This window comes from Alternaria postmessia (assembly GCF_024291825.1).
Source record: "Alternaria postmessia strain BMP 2775 chromosome Unknown scaffold_159, whole genome shotgun sequence".
Taxonomy (NCBI): domain Eukaryota; kingdom Fungi; phylum Ascomycota; class Dothideomycetes; order Pleosporales; family Pleosporaceae; genus Alternaria; species Alternaria postmessia.
In genome coordinates, this window is record NW_026260232.1 from 1 (window position 1) to 14768 (window position 14768).

At 50.1% G+C, this 14768-nt stretch overlaps 2 protein-coding genes across 2 annotated transcripts; one reads left to right on the forward strand and one right to left on the reverse strand.

Moving 5' to 3' along the window:
* Positions 1-92: 92 nt before the first annotated feature.
* Positions 93-10406, reverse strand: J4E82_011015 (NRPS protein; the record flags this gene model as incomplete). The annotated part of the gene is made up of 1 exon (XM_051737225.1): positions 93-10406. The coding sequence occupies one exon, from the start codon at positions 10404-10406 to the stop codon at positions 93-95; it is 10314 nt and encodes a 3437-aa protein (XP_051583004.1).
* Positions 10407-11910: 1504 nt separating this feature from the next.
* On the forward strand, positions 11911-13672 carry TES1 (acyl-CoA thioesterase; the record flags this gene model as incomplete). Its single annotated transcript, XM_051737226.1, has 6 exons — positions 11911-12084; positions 12133-12169; positions 12219-12307; positions 12357-12444; positions 12495-13163; positions 13236-13672. 6 exons carry the CDS (start codon positions 11911-11913, stop codon positions 13670-13672), a joined length of 1494 nt encoding a protein of 497 aa, XP_051583005.1.
* Positions 13673-14768: the final 1096 nt, after the last annotated feature.

Here is a 14768-nt window from a genome sequence, read left to right on the forward strand (position 1 = left end):
TTAAGAGCTCTAAACTGAACTGACTGATAAGACGAGAGCTCTAAACTGACACTGAACTGACTGCCAAGCAATCAGTCAGTCAGTCAGTCTCATCAGTTTGGATTGATTGTTAGCAACTCTGCGTCTAATTGATTGATCCAGTAGTTCAGCTGCCGTTGATGCTCTTGAGCTTGCTCTGGTAGTCGCTGCCAGATAGAGAAGTCTCTGTATTGAATGGGTAAAGGCGGCAAGAAGAAGATGGGATCTTCGTTGCGGATGGCGGCAGCATACAGAGCACTCAATTCTTTCTTCAAAACATCGACTGACCAGCCATCTGAGACGATATGATGCATGACGATCGATAGAACATGAGATACTTCGTTGATACGATAGATCGATGTCCTCCAGCCAGGCTCGCATCGAAGATCGAATGGTGTCTTCTGATCCCACTCAAGTGATTCTAGCAGAATCTTGTCATCGTTTGAATCAACGTCGATGACATTTAGTTCTCTTCCTCCACAGAAAGGATGAACTTCCTGTACGCTCTCGCCATTGTTGGTGGAAAATGTTGTCCTTAGTGTTTCATGACGATGCTCCATTGCCTGTAATGCAGCCTGAAGTGCAGGGAGTTGGAGTGGACCTTTGATGCGTACTGGAAGGTGCATGAGATACCAATCTAGTCCTGGGTGCAGTTGTTCTAGGAACCAGAGTCGGCCTTGCGCAAACGATTGAGGGACGGGTCGTTGATGATCAATTTTGCTGATTGCACTGTGACTTGAAGTGGGAGGGTCGACCAATCGGTTGGCTAGCTGACCCAGTCGCTGCACCTGGAAAATATCCTGAACAGAAAACACTAGGTCGACATTACGCGCCTCACTCACAAGCTTCATAGCCGAGATTGAGTCGCCCCCTAGTTGGAAGAAGCTATCATTCAGTCCGATAGAGGTAGCATCAATGTTCAGCACTTGAGCCCATAGCTTCTGCAGCGCCATCTCATGCTTTGTTTCCGGTTTCCGATTGGAGCTCTCGTTTTCCTGTGTGCGTAAACGCGCCAGTTGATCGGTCGAAAAAGAGCCTCCGATCTCGCGTAGTCGCCTTCGATTTATTTTACCAGAGGTTGATATCGGGAACTCGGTGAGTCCAAAGTAAACCTCAGGCACCATGTTTCCGGGTAGTCGCTGAGATAGCTCGTTGTCTACTCGGACTGGATATACGACGTACACTCCAAATTCCCCATCGGACAGCTTGCCATTGAGCAGCTCGGGATTTGCCTTCAGGAATGCTGCAATCATCGACTTTCCTCCTTTCGGCGAGATGAGTTCAACTGCTATTTCCTTGATATCTGGGATGTGTTGATAGAGACAATGTTCAATCTCGGCAAGCTCAATGCGTTGGCCACGCACTTTGACCTGACCATCTTTGCGGCCTACATAGACCAGATCACCATCGGCAGTGTGGTAGACCAGATCGCCTGTCTTGTACAGTCTACCTCGCCGCCCATTGTAGCCTTCACAGCCTCGGAGCAGCCAGAGAGGATCATGAATAAAAGCTGTCTCTGTCTTCTTCGCATCTTCCAGGTAGCCGCGGGCTAGGTTTGGTCCCTCAACCAACAGCTCTCCAACTGCGCCTAGCGGTGCTAGTCTATTGTGATCATTAGGATTAGCCACCCAGCCAACTGACGCGATCGGCTTCCCAATGGGTTCCGGATCGAGTCCCTTCATATCGGGACTTGCGACACAGGAGACGCAACATTCAGTGGGCCCGTAGGCATTGATCAGTCGTACGCGGCCACTCCAAACATCGCAGTCTGAAGCGTTAACCTTCTCGCCGCCAAGAACCAATGTCTTCAACGATACTATCTTCTGTGGGTCTAAAATCCTCGCGACGGCTGGAGTCAACAGCGCCCAGGTTACCTTCATCGTATTGATTGTGTTGCCGAGATCGTCGCGGCGCTGCCTCTCAGAAGGGATGCATATACATGCGCCGTGTAGGAGTGTTGTGATGATCTCTAAGATGCATGCATCAAAGGTGTAGGCAGCGAATTGAAGAACCCGTGTATCCTCCGTGATACCCAACGCTGGTCCTTGACATGAGCAACTCGTGGAAACAGCCTTATGTTCCAGTTGAACACCCTTAGGTACTCCAGTGCTACCAGACGTAAAGATGACATACGCTGTATTGCCTGGCTGCACTGCTGTCTCAGTGCTGTAAGGCTTTGTCGTCAACTGGTCAATAAAGTGGCCGGTAATTTCCACGACAGTGGGGATGTATTCAGACCAGAGATTGGCGTACTGAGATGATGTGAGCATCAAGTTGGCCTTCGTTTGCTTGAAGATTTCTCGATGTCGAGATACCGGGTGGCTCGGATCTAACGGCGCAAAGGCACCCCCTGCTTTTAGCACAGCCAGCATGGCTACAACCATCCACATTGACTTTTCGAAACATAAGGGCACTATGGTTTCTGGTTTGACACCGACGTCGACCAAATAGGTCGCTAGCCGCGATGATCGCTCGTCAAGCTCTTTATAAGTCATTACACCATCCCAAGCACAGATTGCATCCGCTCCAGGCTGTGAATTCGCTTGGTCCGAGTAAAGATCGTGGACGCAGCGATCGATAGCTAGTGGTAGCCTCTGGTTCCACATCCAGAGCTGCTGTTCATCATCTTGCGTAAGCATTCCGATATCCATGACTCTTGTTCTTGAATCTCCTTGCGCTAGCTGCTGCATGACGAAGCTCAGCTGGCCTAGCATTCTCTCAACTTGCCACTGTTCGATCAAACGCGCATCAAAACTGGCCGTGATCTTGACACCCTCTTTAGCCAGCTTGCACTGTACCATCAACGCATAGGTCGTGAAGTCCTGCAGACCCGAGCCAAATTCCCACGTCCCAAACATATCGTCTGATTGGAAGGCGTCCTCTGCAGGCTGCACTATCAGCAGCGTCTGGAAATTGCACGCATGTTCGGTGTCTGGCCCAAGCTTGGCGATTCGTTGTAGGCCCGTTTGCTCGAACGGAATCATCTCAGTTGCCTGTTTCTGTACTGCTTCAAGAAATTCTAGTATAGTCGAGTCTCTCTGCAACCGTATCCGAACAGGCACTGTTGCAATAACAGGACCCACCAATGACTCGATGCCAGCCACTGGTGCGTTTCGACCAGTAACTGTCGCCCCAAACACAACGTCGTCTGAGCTGGTGTAGCCGCTAGCAACGATTGCCCATGCAGCACGGACAAGTGTCGAGATAGTAGTATTCGAGGTTCTCTTGGGAAGTGGTGGGCAACAATATTCCGCTGTTGCATCCGCAACTGGCTGTTGCACCCCAGATACTAGTGGCGGAAAGATATTCGCGTCGCAGTCGCTCAGTGTGGTTCGCCAGTATGCTGCGAGAGCGTCTTCGTCCATCTGACGGAGATACTTGATGAAGCTGTTGAAACCAAGCTGCTTTCCCGGTTCCGCGCCATTGTATGCTGTTTGCACAGCACTCAAGATATGATTGAGCGCCCAGCCATCGTATATCGCGTGGTGAATTGTCCATACGAACCACTTCTTTCCTCTACGAGTGTCCCGAACAAGACCGTAGCGTGCAAGCGGCTTGCCAAGCTGCATAGATGACAACTTGTCTTCAGCTAGATAAGTAGCGAGGTCGTCTGCATCTGCCCACTTTATCTTTTCCGCTATGACAGCCTGCAAAAGACCAAGGGTGTCATGTATGACAATTCTTGTTCGCAAGATTTGGAAAGACTGGACCGTCTTCTCCCATGCAATCCTAAAGGCTGTCTCATCTACTTCCTCCCGCAACTCTAGCACGGTCTGCATGATGTAATCCCCCGGCCGCTTCACAGTCAGCGACATCAAGCCTTCTTGAAGCGGCGAGCATGGGTAGATATCCTCGACAATACCCCTATCGATGTCACACTTGACTGCCACCTCGTGGTGTGTCTGCGTTGCATCAACCTCTTCATCCAGGAGAGAGAATGGGACGATGTTGTCATTGGGAACGTGAACATGCTCTTGCGCTACGGCAGCCAATTGGATGAGTTTGGGATATTGGAAGATCTTTGCCACGGTGAGTCGAACGTCTTCGTCTCGAGCTAAAGCAACCAGCTTCATGGCCGCGATTGAGTCTCCACCTAGCTGAAAGAAGCTATCATCTAGACCAATAAGGTCCGAATCGATGCGAAGTACGCACGCGATTAACTGCTGGATTCTTGATTCTGCCCTAGTGAGCTCTCTTTGAAACTCCTGGCCCTTTGCAACCTGGATCTCGGTTCGCTGTGTGAGGGCAGTCCGGTCTATCTTGCCGTTCTGGTTAGTTGGCATGGTTTCGAGGAACGTAACTGTCTGGGGGACCATATAGGCAGGCAGCTGAGCTTCAAGCATCTCCTGGAGTTGTCCTTGGATTCTTTGTAGGGTTTGTTGCCGTAGCGGCATGCTACTCAGACTGTGTAGGGGTCGCTCTGCGTGGTCGGTGGGAAATCGGAACATCACCCTGTTCTCTCCTTCACGCGGCGGGTATCGATGGAATATAGCGTCAATACCACCGCGTTGAGAGTGCTGCCTGCTCCAACTAACTTCAACGCGGCAGTTGGCTTCCTTTGCCAACTCATATAGGTCGGTAGCAGACATGGATGAACAGCACTGTGCCTGCTGACACACGGATGAGTACCAGTCTTGGGGGTCAGACAACTCTGCCACTGCGTTGTCTATCGATTCGATCAGACACCGACTCACGATCGTCTTACTATACGGAATGTTGCTCACAGCTATGGTGGATGAGCTGGAATTGCTTTGCAACTGTGCCAAGAGAGATTGGCGATCTAGCTTGTGCTCCCTGAAGTCGATCCATTCATCGTGCCCCACGTGTCGAATCTTCTGGTCTTGCTTTCGCCCATCTCGCGGCTTAACATGAATAACCGCGGCGTAACGATAGCAACTTAGCTCATTTGTTGCCTTCATCTTCTTTGGCAAAATCTCGACATGCTCCACTAAGTCTGGCAGGCGCTCAGGCAGAGCGGTGAAAAAGGCTGGATCCACCAGGAGCTCTCTTTCGACCAGCTCCATGTCAATTATCATGCGACTGACTTCAGCCTTGTCTACATTGTCGCCAGCCATGAACATTGCCCGAGTTGCAAGAAATTCTCGGTGTAGCGCATAAGACCGCACATCGCCAAAGAAGATGGTAGATACGCTCTCTAGTTCCAGCAGTTGCTGTGTGGTCTTGAAAAGGTATTCAAGGCTTGGGAAGTACTGAATGACTGAGTTGATGGCGACAAGGCTTGCATCGATAGGTTCTAGTCGATCGACCTCTGTCGCTGTGGCCTTGTAGACTCTGACCTTGTCTGCCAACGTGGGTACTGATCTGACTGTTTCTTTGACGAATTCAACAGCTCTTGAAGATGGATCCAGCCCGACATAGCTTTCTAAACCATCTCCCAGGTTGAAAAGAACCATACCGGTACCTGTGCCTACCTCGAGGACCTTGCCAGGTGGATGACCGTTGAGCATTGTGTCGATCGTGTCGTCTAGCCACTCGTTCATCTCCACTTTGTCAATCGCGCTGCCATCGTACATAGATGTCCATCCGATGAAGTCTCGCCCGATGGTCTCAGGAAGCACTTTAGAGATTGGCGTATAGACTTTGGAATCAAATTGGTCTTCCCATACGTCGACATGCTCGGATTCGTCGATGCTGGTTGGCTTTTCGTCAACCAATTCGTCACCCTCGTAGACTGTGACGAAAGCGGCTAGTCGAGCAGCCTCATCTGGATTTTGCTGCTGTAGTACCACAGCTACAGCCTCTCTTACAGACCCGTGGCTACGGAGAACATGCTCAATCTCACCCAACTCGATGCGATGTCCCCGAATTTTGACCTGTCCGTCCATCCGGCCGAGATACTCTAGCTGGCCGTCTGCAGGACGATATCGCACGTAGTCACCGGTACGGTAAGCCTTCACGACCTCGACCCCAATTTTTATCGTTATGAAGCGGTCTATGTTGCGCTCAAGGTCGGTGTATCCACGTGCCAGGCCGTCGCCCGTGACTACAAGCTCCCCAACGACCCCTAGCGGAACAAGCTGCTGCTTCAAATCCATGACATAGGCACCAGAATTGCTAATTGCACGGCCAATCGGCACGCCGTTCGGGTATTGCTCGTCTTTTGAAAGCACAAAAGTTGTGCTAAAAGTTGTGTTTTCGGTTGGCCCATAGCCGTTGATGATCTTGCCTGTGCGAAGTGTTTTCATAGAAAGGATGTCGTTTGATTGAAGTGCTTCACCCCCAACGCAAAGCATATCGAGACCAGCGAACAACGCAGGCGATTGCTGAACATAAGTCCTGAAGAGAGACGGTGTCATGAAGGCTGTTCTGACATGCTCTCTACGAAACGTTCGTAGCACAGCCTCTGGATCCAACACTGTCGTTCTGTCGATGCACACTAGCGTTCCGCCTTGCAGCAAAGAAGCATAGATCTCCCACGTAGAGACATCAAAGGCCAGATTCGTCATATGCGCCATGACTGGCGAAGCCGGCAAATGCTGCACAAAGTTATTGTCCCTCACTAGGCGCACGATACCACGGTGTTCAATCATGGCTCCCTTCGGTTGACCGGTTGACCCTGACGTAAACATAACATAGGCAAGGCTATTGGCTGTGGGCTTGACGATATCCGGAGAGGCGGACCCTTCGTGAGTTTGCTCGTCTAACGCTTCTGTGATGCGTACGAATCTAACGTCATTGATGTTCACACAAGGAGGCTGTACGTCTCCGCCTAAAAGGACAAATTTGGGGCCTGAGAGCGAGCCAAGAATTGTACTCATGCGTTTGGCCGGAACCTTGACATCGAACGGTAAATATGCTAGACCCGCCTTCAGAATAGCCAAAAATGCGACGATAGTCTGACAGCTGCGCCCTGCTAATACGCTGACCAGTGTCTCCGGAGCGAGCGATTGTTTGGCTAACCACTGAGCAAGAATGTCAGATACCTTGTCCAGCTGAGTATAAGTCATGGTTACTGATGCGTCCTTCACAGCAATCCTGGACGGACAGAGGGAAGTTTGCTGGCGAAACAGATCGATTACGCTCGACTCTCGTGGATAATCCGTCTTCTCGACCTGGATCAGACCCATGCTATTGAGCTTCGATGATTCGACGTCGCGTAACAATGACAAGGAGGCAATCGCAGCTTTCGGCTCTTGGAGGCACCCCTCGAGAACGATTTGGAAGGTCGACAGCATGTTGCCGATCGCCTCTGGAGAATAAATGTCGGTGGAATAGACAACTTCACCCTTCAGGCTGTCTTCTTGCTGGAAAAAGTGGAATTCAAGATCAAACCTTGACTTCGGTGCATTATCCAGGCTCTCTGTTTCCAGACCCTCCAGTGTCAGTTGCCCCAAGTTGCGCTGGGAATGCATAGCAAAAACAAGCTGTACAAGGGGATGACGAGACAAGTCTCTGGTGTTCTTGAGCCTGGATACAATATTCTCAAACGGAACGTCTGCGTTTGCAAGTGAAGCAATTGTTGCTTCATAGACTTGCTGAACCAGTTCTTCAAACGATTGGTTCTCGTCAATCGTAGTCCGAAGGCATTGCAGGTTGACAAAGAAACCGATCATATCTTTCAGCTCCCATCGATCCCGATTGGCGTTCACAGTGCCGATGGTTGCATCGTTTTGGCCAGTGAGGCGGAAGTGTGTAGCTCTAAAGGCCGCAAATAACACCATGAACTTTGTGACTCCTTTCGCTTTGCAGAACTGAAGTAGCTGAATGTATAGCGGGCCACCAATCTGGATCGTTTGCTTGGAAGCCTGTCCAGACAAAACAGCTGGCCGAGCTTTGTCGCAAAGCAGCTCAGCGGGTCTGCTGGTACTCAGCACATTGAACCAATAATTGAGCTGACTCTGGTGTTTGTCAACCTGAGCTTGTTGCCTCTGCCACACAGAGAAGTCTCGATACTGGATGGGTAGAGCTTGGACATGAAGAAAGGGGTCCTGGCCCCGTACCGAGGCTGAGTAGAATGCGCCCAACTCGCGCGTGAACACATCAGTCGACCAACCATCAGAGATAATGTGGTGCATGATGACAGATAGGACGTGGTCTTCGTTGCTGATGCGATAGATTGACACTCGAAAACCGGCCTCCTTGCGCAAGTCAAAAGGAGTTGTCTGGTCCCGATGAAGTACTTCTGCGAGGCTCTGGATGTCTATGTCGATGATAGTCAGCTCCTTGGCATGGTATGGGTGAACCAGCTGCATGCTTGTATCCCCAATGGTTTCAAACGTCGTCCGAAGGGTCTCATGGCGACTCTCGATTGCATTCAGAGCAGATTGGAGCGCTGCCAGCTCCAGCGGGCCCTTCATACGCACAACAACCGGCATGAGATACCAGGTAAGACCAGGGTGAAGTTCTTCCAAAAACCACATCCGACCTTGCGCGAATGATTGCGCAACAGGCCCGGCAGGGCTAACAGGCGGAATGATGGTATCAGAAACATCGAGGGAAGGGATCGCTGCAGAGGTCAACTTATCTAGCGTGGGATTCTGGAAGATGACTGCCACACTGATGTGTACTCCTGATCTGCGCGCTTCACCCACCAGCTTCATAGCTGCTATTGAATCGCCGCCTAGATCGAAGAAACTGTCGTCCATACCAATTGAACTGGCGTCAATGCTCAGGACCTGTGCCCAAAGATGATGCAAGATCTGCTCTTTCTCAGTCTCTGGTTGTCGCTTTGGGTCATCGCTATACGTTCGAAGCTGGGCCAATTGTTGTGCAGAAAAGGAGGCGCCAATCTTGCGCAGCTTCTGCCGGTCCACTTTAGCGGATACTGTCAATGGAAGTTCCGCTACGGCAAAGTACACCTCAGGCACCATGTCCTTTGGCAGACGCTGAACCAGCAACTCATCCAGGTAGGTTGGGAAGATGACTTGCACTTCCAAGTCACCGTTAGAAGTCTGGTGGACGAGTGCATGGCGTGGCTCTGAGCTGAGCTGCACAAATGCTGCCACCATTGCTTTTGCTTGGTCACCTGATGGTAGGACGACTTCAGCCGCAACTTGTTTGATGCCTGACATGCATTGATTGAGATGATGTTCAATCTCGCCCAACTCAATTCTTTGACCCCTCACCTTGGTCTGGCTGTCCTTACGGCCCGCGTAAACCAGATTACCGTCTGCATCATAGTAGACTAGATCACCAGTCTTGTATAGTCTTCCATGTCGTCGAGTGGATTCATCGTTACGGTTGCCTTGCCTCAGCCAGAGAGGGTCATCAACGAAAACAGCCTCGGTTTTCGAAATGTCGTTGAGGTACCCGCGTGCCAGGATCGGTCCCTCTATCAGAAGTTCGCCGATTGTGCCAAATGGCACTAGCTTGTTGTGGTCTTCCGGGTCGGTAACCCAACTAAAAGAAGCCATTGATGTGCCTATCGTTCCCGATCGGAAATTCCGGCCGGAATTGCGATACGAAGTGCACCAAATGCTACACTCCGTAGGGCCGTAAACGTTCACCTTCACGATATCGTCACCCCATCTCTTCCAATCGGCGTCATCCACCCGTTCTCCTCCAAGGATGAGGACTTTCAGAGAAGGAACCGTGCTGGGATCTAGTAGGCGAGCAACAGTCGGCGTGAGTTGAGCCCAGTTGATGTTGTTGTTGTTGATTACTTCGGATAAGGCGTTACGTCGATCGTCTTCTGAAGGGACACAAACACAGCCGCCGAATATCAAAGTCGTAAAAATCTCAGCGATACAAATATCGAACGTATAAGCCGCGAACTGGAGTGCTCGGCTGTCGGGTCCAAGTTTCATCTCCATTCCATGGGCAAGGCAGCTTGTTGCGATTGATCTATGCTCCAAGACAACGCCTTTCGGAACACCAGTACTACCAGATGTGAACATAACATAGACAGCATCTATTGGCTTGACTTTAGGCAGGATCTCGGTTTTCCATGGCAATTGATCAACAAAGGTTTTGTCGATTGCCAGAAACTGCAGATCCGAATTTGGCCAGAGAGCGGCGTGCTGTACGGAGGTAAGGACTATCTTGGCATTGGTCTGCTTGAATATCTCTTCGTGACGGGCTGTTGGATGCATTGGGTCTAGTGGCACGAACGCGGCACCAGCCTTGAGAACAGCTAACATAGCTACGATTGCCCATATCGATTTCTCAAAGCACAGTGGTACCATCACCTCGGTTCCAATGCCTTGAGTGACAAGATAGCTTGCCAATCGTGTTGAATGCTGATTCAATTGCTCGTAGGTCATCTTGCCGTCCCATGAGTATATGGCGCATGCGTTCGGTCGAGCTATAGCTTGCTCTTCGTATAGGCTGTGAACGCAGCGATTGACCGCTAGCAAAAGACCGCGGTTTCTCTCCCATATCTTCTCGACATCGAGTTTGTTCACGTCAAACAGTAGCGGTTCCGGCATGTCGGCTCTTGTTGAATGAAGTCTCCGTGTAACAGAATTCAGATAGGAAGATGAAGAGTCAATTGATTTCAGTGTATAAATAACTGTAATTTGAGATGCAGGATTATTGGTCAAGCATATTTATGTCAGTAGACAAGCTCACCGGCGTTGCTTCACAAATTAAGACTAGTAAATTCGTGCAATCCAGATACAACACCAAGGTATCTACATGACGAAACTCACCGCCTCCTCGGTCGTCCATTTGGCTACAATGACCGAAGTCTGCCGCTCAGATTTCTCGTCTTAATCTAAATGCTTAGGATACATGAACCATCCTTACTATTCGGACCATCTCGTGTCAGCGAGCGTTACGCGTTCCACCGAGAAAGTACCCCATGGCCCTATAGATTCAGTCGGACATCGCACGTACTTTTTCCTTACAACATGATACGCTTGCACTGTGGATACGCGGAGGTTTGAGTGATTAGGGAACGATATGTCGACATGCTTATAGTTCCCTTTCTAAGTTTGGCAAACCGTAGCGACTCCTCGGCATTCAAAGTTTCGACTTGTTCATCGATGTCCTCGCCATATGAACTTCATGATAGTTACCCGAAAGAAGCTCTTCTACAAGGGACGGCTTCCTTAGACCTCTGAAAGAGATCTCTTTGCGGGTCTATTCTATGCCCATCATCCGGCACTTGCGGCCTCGAAGGAGGGATTGAGAATATAGTCCAAGAGTATGTCGCGGATTCTCGAATGCATATTGTCCGAAAACCCACCGCTTGTAAGCAGGCTAAGGATGGGAAACCATTTTCCCCACCACTGACGCACGAATGGGGTCCTCCCGCACTAATTACCCCAGCGGCTCGACTCGTCCCTTTTCGGGCCGTGCGGGATGTCTTACCCCGTATTACCCGAAAGTAGTCGCGATGCAGACGAGAATTGGAAATCAGAGATGCCCATCATCGATCAGACTCGGTACCTCAGCCGGCGTAACTGCGGTCAACTCAACCACTTACAAACTCACACGCAACGGCTGCACCTTTCCGATGCAGGTTTCGGCACCAAATAAAGTTTCCGAGCACATCTACTGGATGTACCGTCTAGCGAAGTTACGCGTCATGTCATCAAGCATAGCCCAGCCAATGCGACACGTATGTGTTCTTCTTTTGACCGTAACTCCTCATTTCAGCCTAGTATATGTTGGAAGTTACGATGAACCTCAGATAAACGAATCCGAACCAATAGGCATCGGGGGCTTCTCCATTTCGATCTTTACGAGATTGGGTGTGCTAGTCTGCACTGCATGTAGACATATCAGCTCCGCATAATGCTGGAAGCATCTTTCAACTTAAATCAGTTTTGCCCCAAGAGACTCTGTGACTTCTGGTAGTTTCAATACAACACTTTTCCTCTTCTTTCTGGAGAAGACTGATACACTCCAAAGATGGAGCCTGAGCCTCTGGACCCAAGGGTAATCGGTTTCATGCGTCGAAACCTTGCGATGCTGCGACAAACCCCAATGTCAGTAGTGCTTGCTGGTCTCGTCCTGTTAGCATCTATATATATCCCACGCTTCATGTTCAAGTCGCAGATGGCGAGATTTCCACTCATCCTAGAGCATCTAAGCAGCGAGCAGCGGCGAGCAAGGTTTCTCGCAGGAGCAAAAGCACTCTACAAGGATGGCTCTCAGAAGGTAGTTCGACACAAGCAGATACATTTCATTCTATTAACTCGCTCCTAGTTTAGGGGAATGGCTTACAGAATGCAAACTTTAGATGGTAAGCGAGATCTAACAGTACTACAATCATTCTTACTAAATCCTTCTAGAGCAACAGATTGTCCTTCCTCTTTCCGCATTGACAGAACTTCGCAAAGCCCCCGAGGAGGTGCTATCCTTCTACGACATGTTTTCCAAAGTATGCAATCCATGCGACATGAGTGGCGTAGTTGCTCACGCGCACCCAGGGCCTGGAGGAAACCTACACTTATGTCGACATCAGATTTCTACCCGAGGTTGTCGATACAATTAAGAGGGATCTTACACCCAAGCTGAGTAAGCATGAACATGATGCTCCAGTATGCGTATCATGCTAATGAAAGCAGCGAAGATCACCTCAAAGATTTGTGATGAGGTAGATGCTGCGCTAGACACATACCTCCCCTCCCACGACAAGTGGACAGAGATCAATGTGTCAAAAACAGCTCTCGATATTATTGCAAAAGTCTCAGCCCACCTCTTCATCGGAGGCGATGTTGCCAACGACCAGGGTTATCTCGAATGTACAAAGAACTTTACCGTCCATCTGGGTGAGGCCACTAAAGCAATCAAAGTCACGCGGGTGTGGCTCAGACCCTTCCTAGCTCCCCGACTGACAGAGGTGAAGCGTCTTCTCGAGACGAGGAAAAAGCTAAGAGGTTATGTCAAGCGTGTGATGGAAGAGAGAGAGGCCAAGATCAAGGACCCGGACTGGGTACCACCGGACGACATGATGCAATGGCTCCTCGATCGAGCTGACCGGCAAAAGGACACGTTGGAAGACTGCACAGCTGCCCAAGTTCTTCTAATACTCGGAACTATCAATGCATCGATGCAGACATTGATTGCCATTTTGCATACGCTAGCAGTGACTCCCGAGTATGTCGAGCCGCTTCGAGAGGAGATTCGAAACACTTTGAATAGCGACGGATCGATTCCAGTCAGTGCGATGAAGGAGTTTGGAAAAATGGACAGTTACTTCAAGGAGGTGGGCATGCATTTTCCGGTCATTATCGGTATGTGATTTCCTCGTTCCTTTGCTTGCTCGATCTCGTTTCTTACACGGAGCTAAACAAAACTTGCAACAGAACCGTATTTCCGCCGGGTTCGCAAGGGCTTCACTCTGTCAAACGGGCAGTACCTGCCCCCCGGCGTAGCTATAGTCATAGCGAACCCGCTCGTCACAGACTCCAAGTACGATACGTTTGACGGCTTTCGACACTACAAATTACGCGAGGCCAGCGCGCAAAAGGATAAGCCTAACCATCGATGGCTTATTGCAAATGAAACTGAGTTCCGATGGGGCTATGATAACCATGTCTGTCCTGGCAGATTCTATGCGCATAATCTGCTCAAGATTATCTTTGCTAGAATAGTCGAAAATTACGATATCAAGATGCCAGGGAATGTTGAGGGAATAGAGGGTAGGTACCCAATGGTCGAACACGGGAATGTTGTCATGGAACCAAGAGACAAACCTCTTCTACTCAGGAGGGTTAAGAACCATCAGGGTCGCGTAGATTGACGGGCAAAGACAGATGCTTATGCATGTGAAGACTAGCTCGATATGTAGGAAATTTTGTTGAGAGAGCGCATGATGCTATGAGGAGGAGAATGGAGGTTGGAAGGTGTGCAGCTCTGCTTACTATACACATGTGCTTCGTCTACTTCGTCACAGTGCAGAACCGCCCATGCTGGTCGCCTCACATGATGTCCATTACCTCTCACGGAGCGGCAATCTTCCTAAAGGCACCAACAACTCTTTTTTCGAATCAGGAGATGGTGACGCAAGCAACTCCACCAAGACTTACCGGGACTTTCCATGCATCTGTATTGCGCAGGGTACGCTAGGAGCACGTGACCGGCCGAAGAAGCAACCTGCACCTAGTGTACACCTTCAAGGTCACCAATGTTTGACGGCGCCACACCTAAATTGGCTTAGAGGCTAGAGCGTAGAGAACTGAGTGCATGGAGGGCAGCACGCGGCTGAGCATGGGGTAGCCGTTGGCTGTTGAGCTAGGACCAGACCGATGCTACAAAAAGCATGATTGCGCACATGCCCGGGTTGGACCGCAGCAAACTGGTGGCATGTGCTGTATCTTGCGGATGAGATAGCAAAACACTCGCGTATCTGTGTAACATGGTTGGCAAGCGAGCGGCCCACGCAAGCGAGCGGCCCACCCCACCAACTTTCTGCGCCTTGTGAACTCCTCCCTATTATGGCTCCTCCAATTCAACCTCTACTGACCTCTTCTAAGGCTAGTATACACCTTGCAATCTTAGCTATTAATAGAAGCCAAATTTAGTCTGTAAGAGATGCTGCGCAGACATTTGAAGTCCCCCGAACAACGCTCCGACGCCGACGCGCTGGAAAGCCTGCCCGACGCGATTGCCTACCTAACTTAAGGAAGCTCACCCAGTTAGAAGAGGAGGTGATTATCAGCTATATAGTTGATCTAGATTAACGCGGATTTTCGCCTACGTACGCAGCCATACGTGATATAGCTGATAAGCTGCTAGCTGCGCGCGACGCAGGCCAGGTTGGCTAGAAGTGGCTAGCTAACTTTGTTAAACGTACAGACAGTCTTACGACGCGTTTTAATCGAGCGTACGATAGGCAG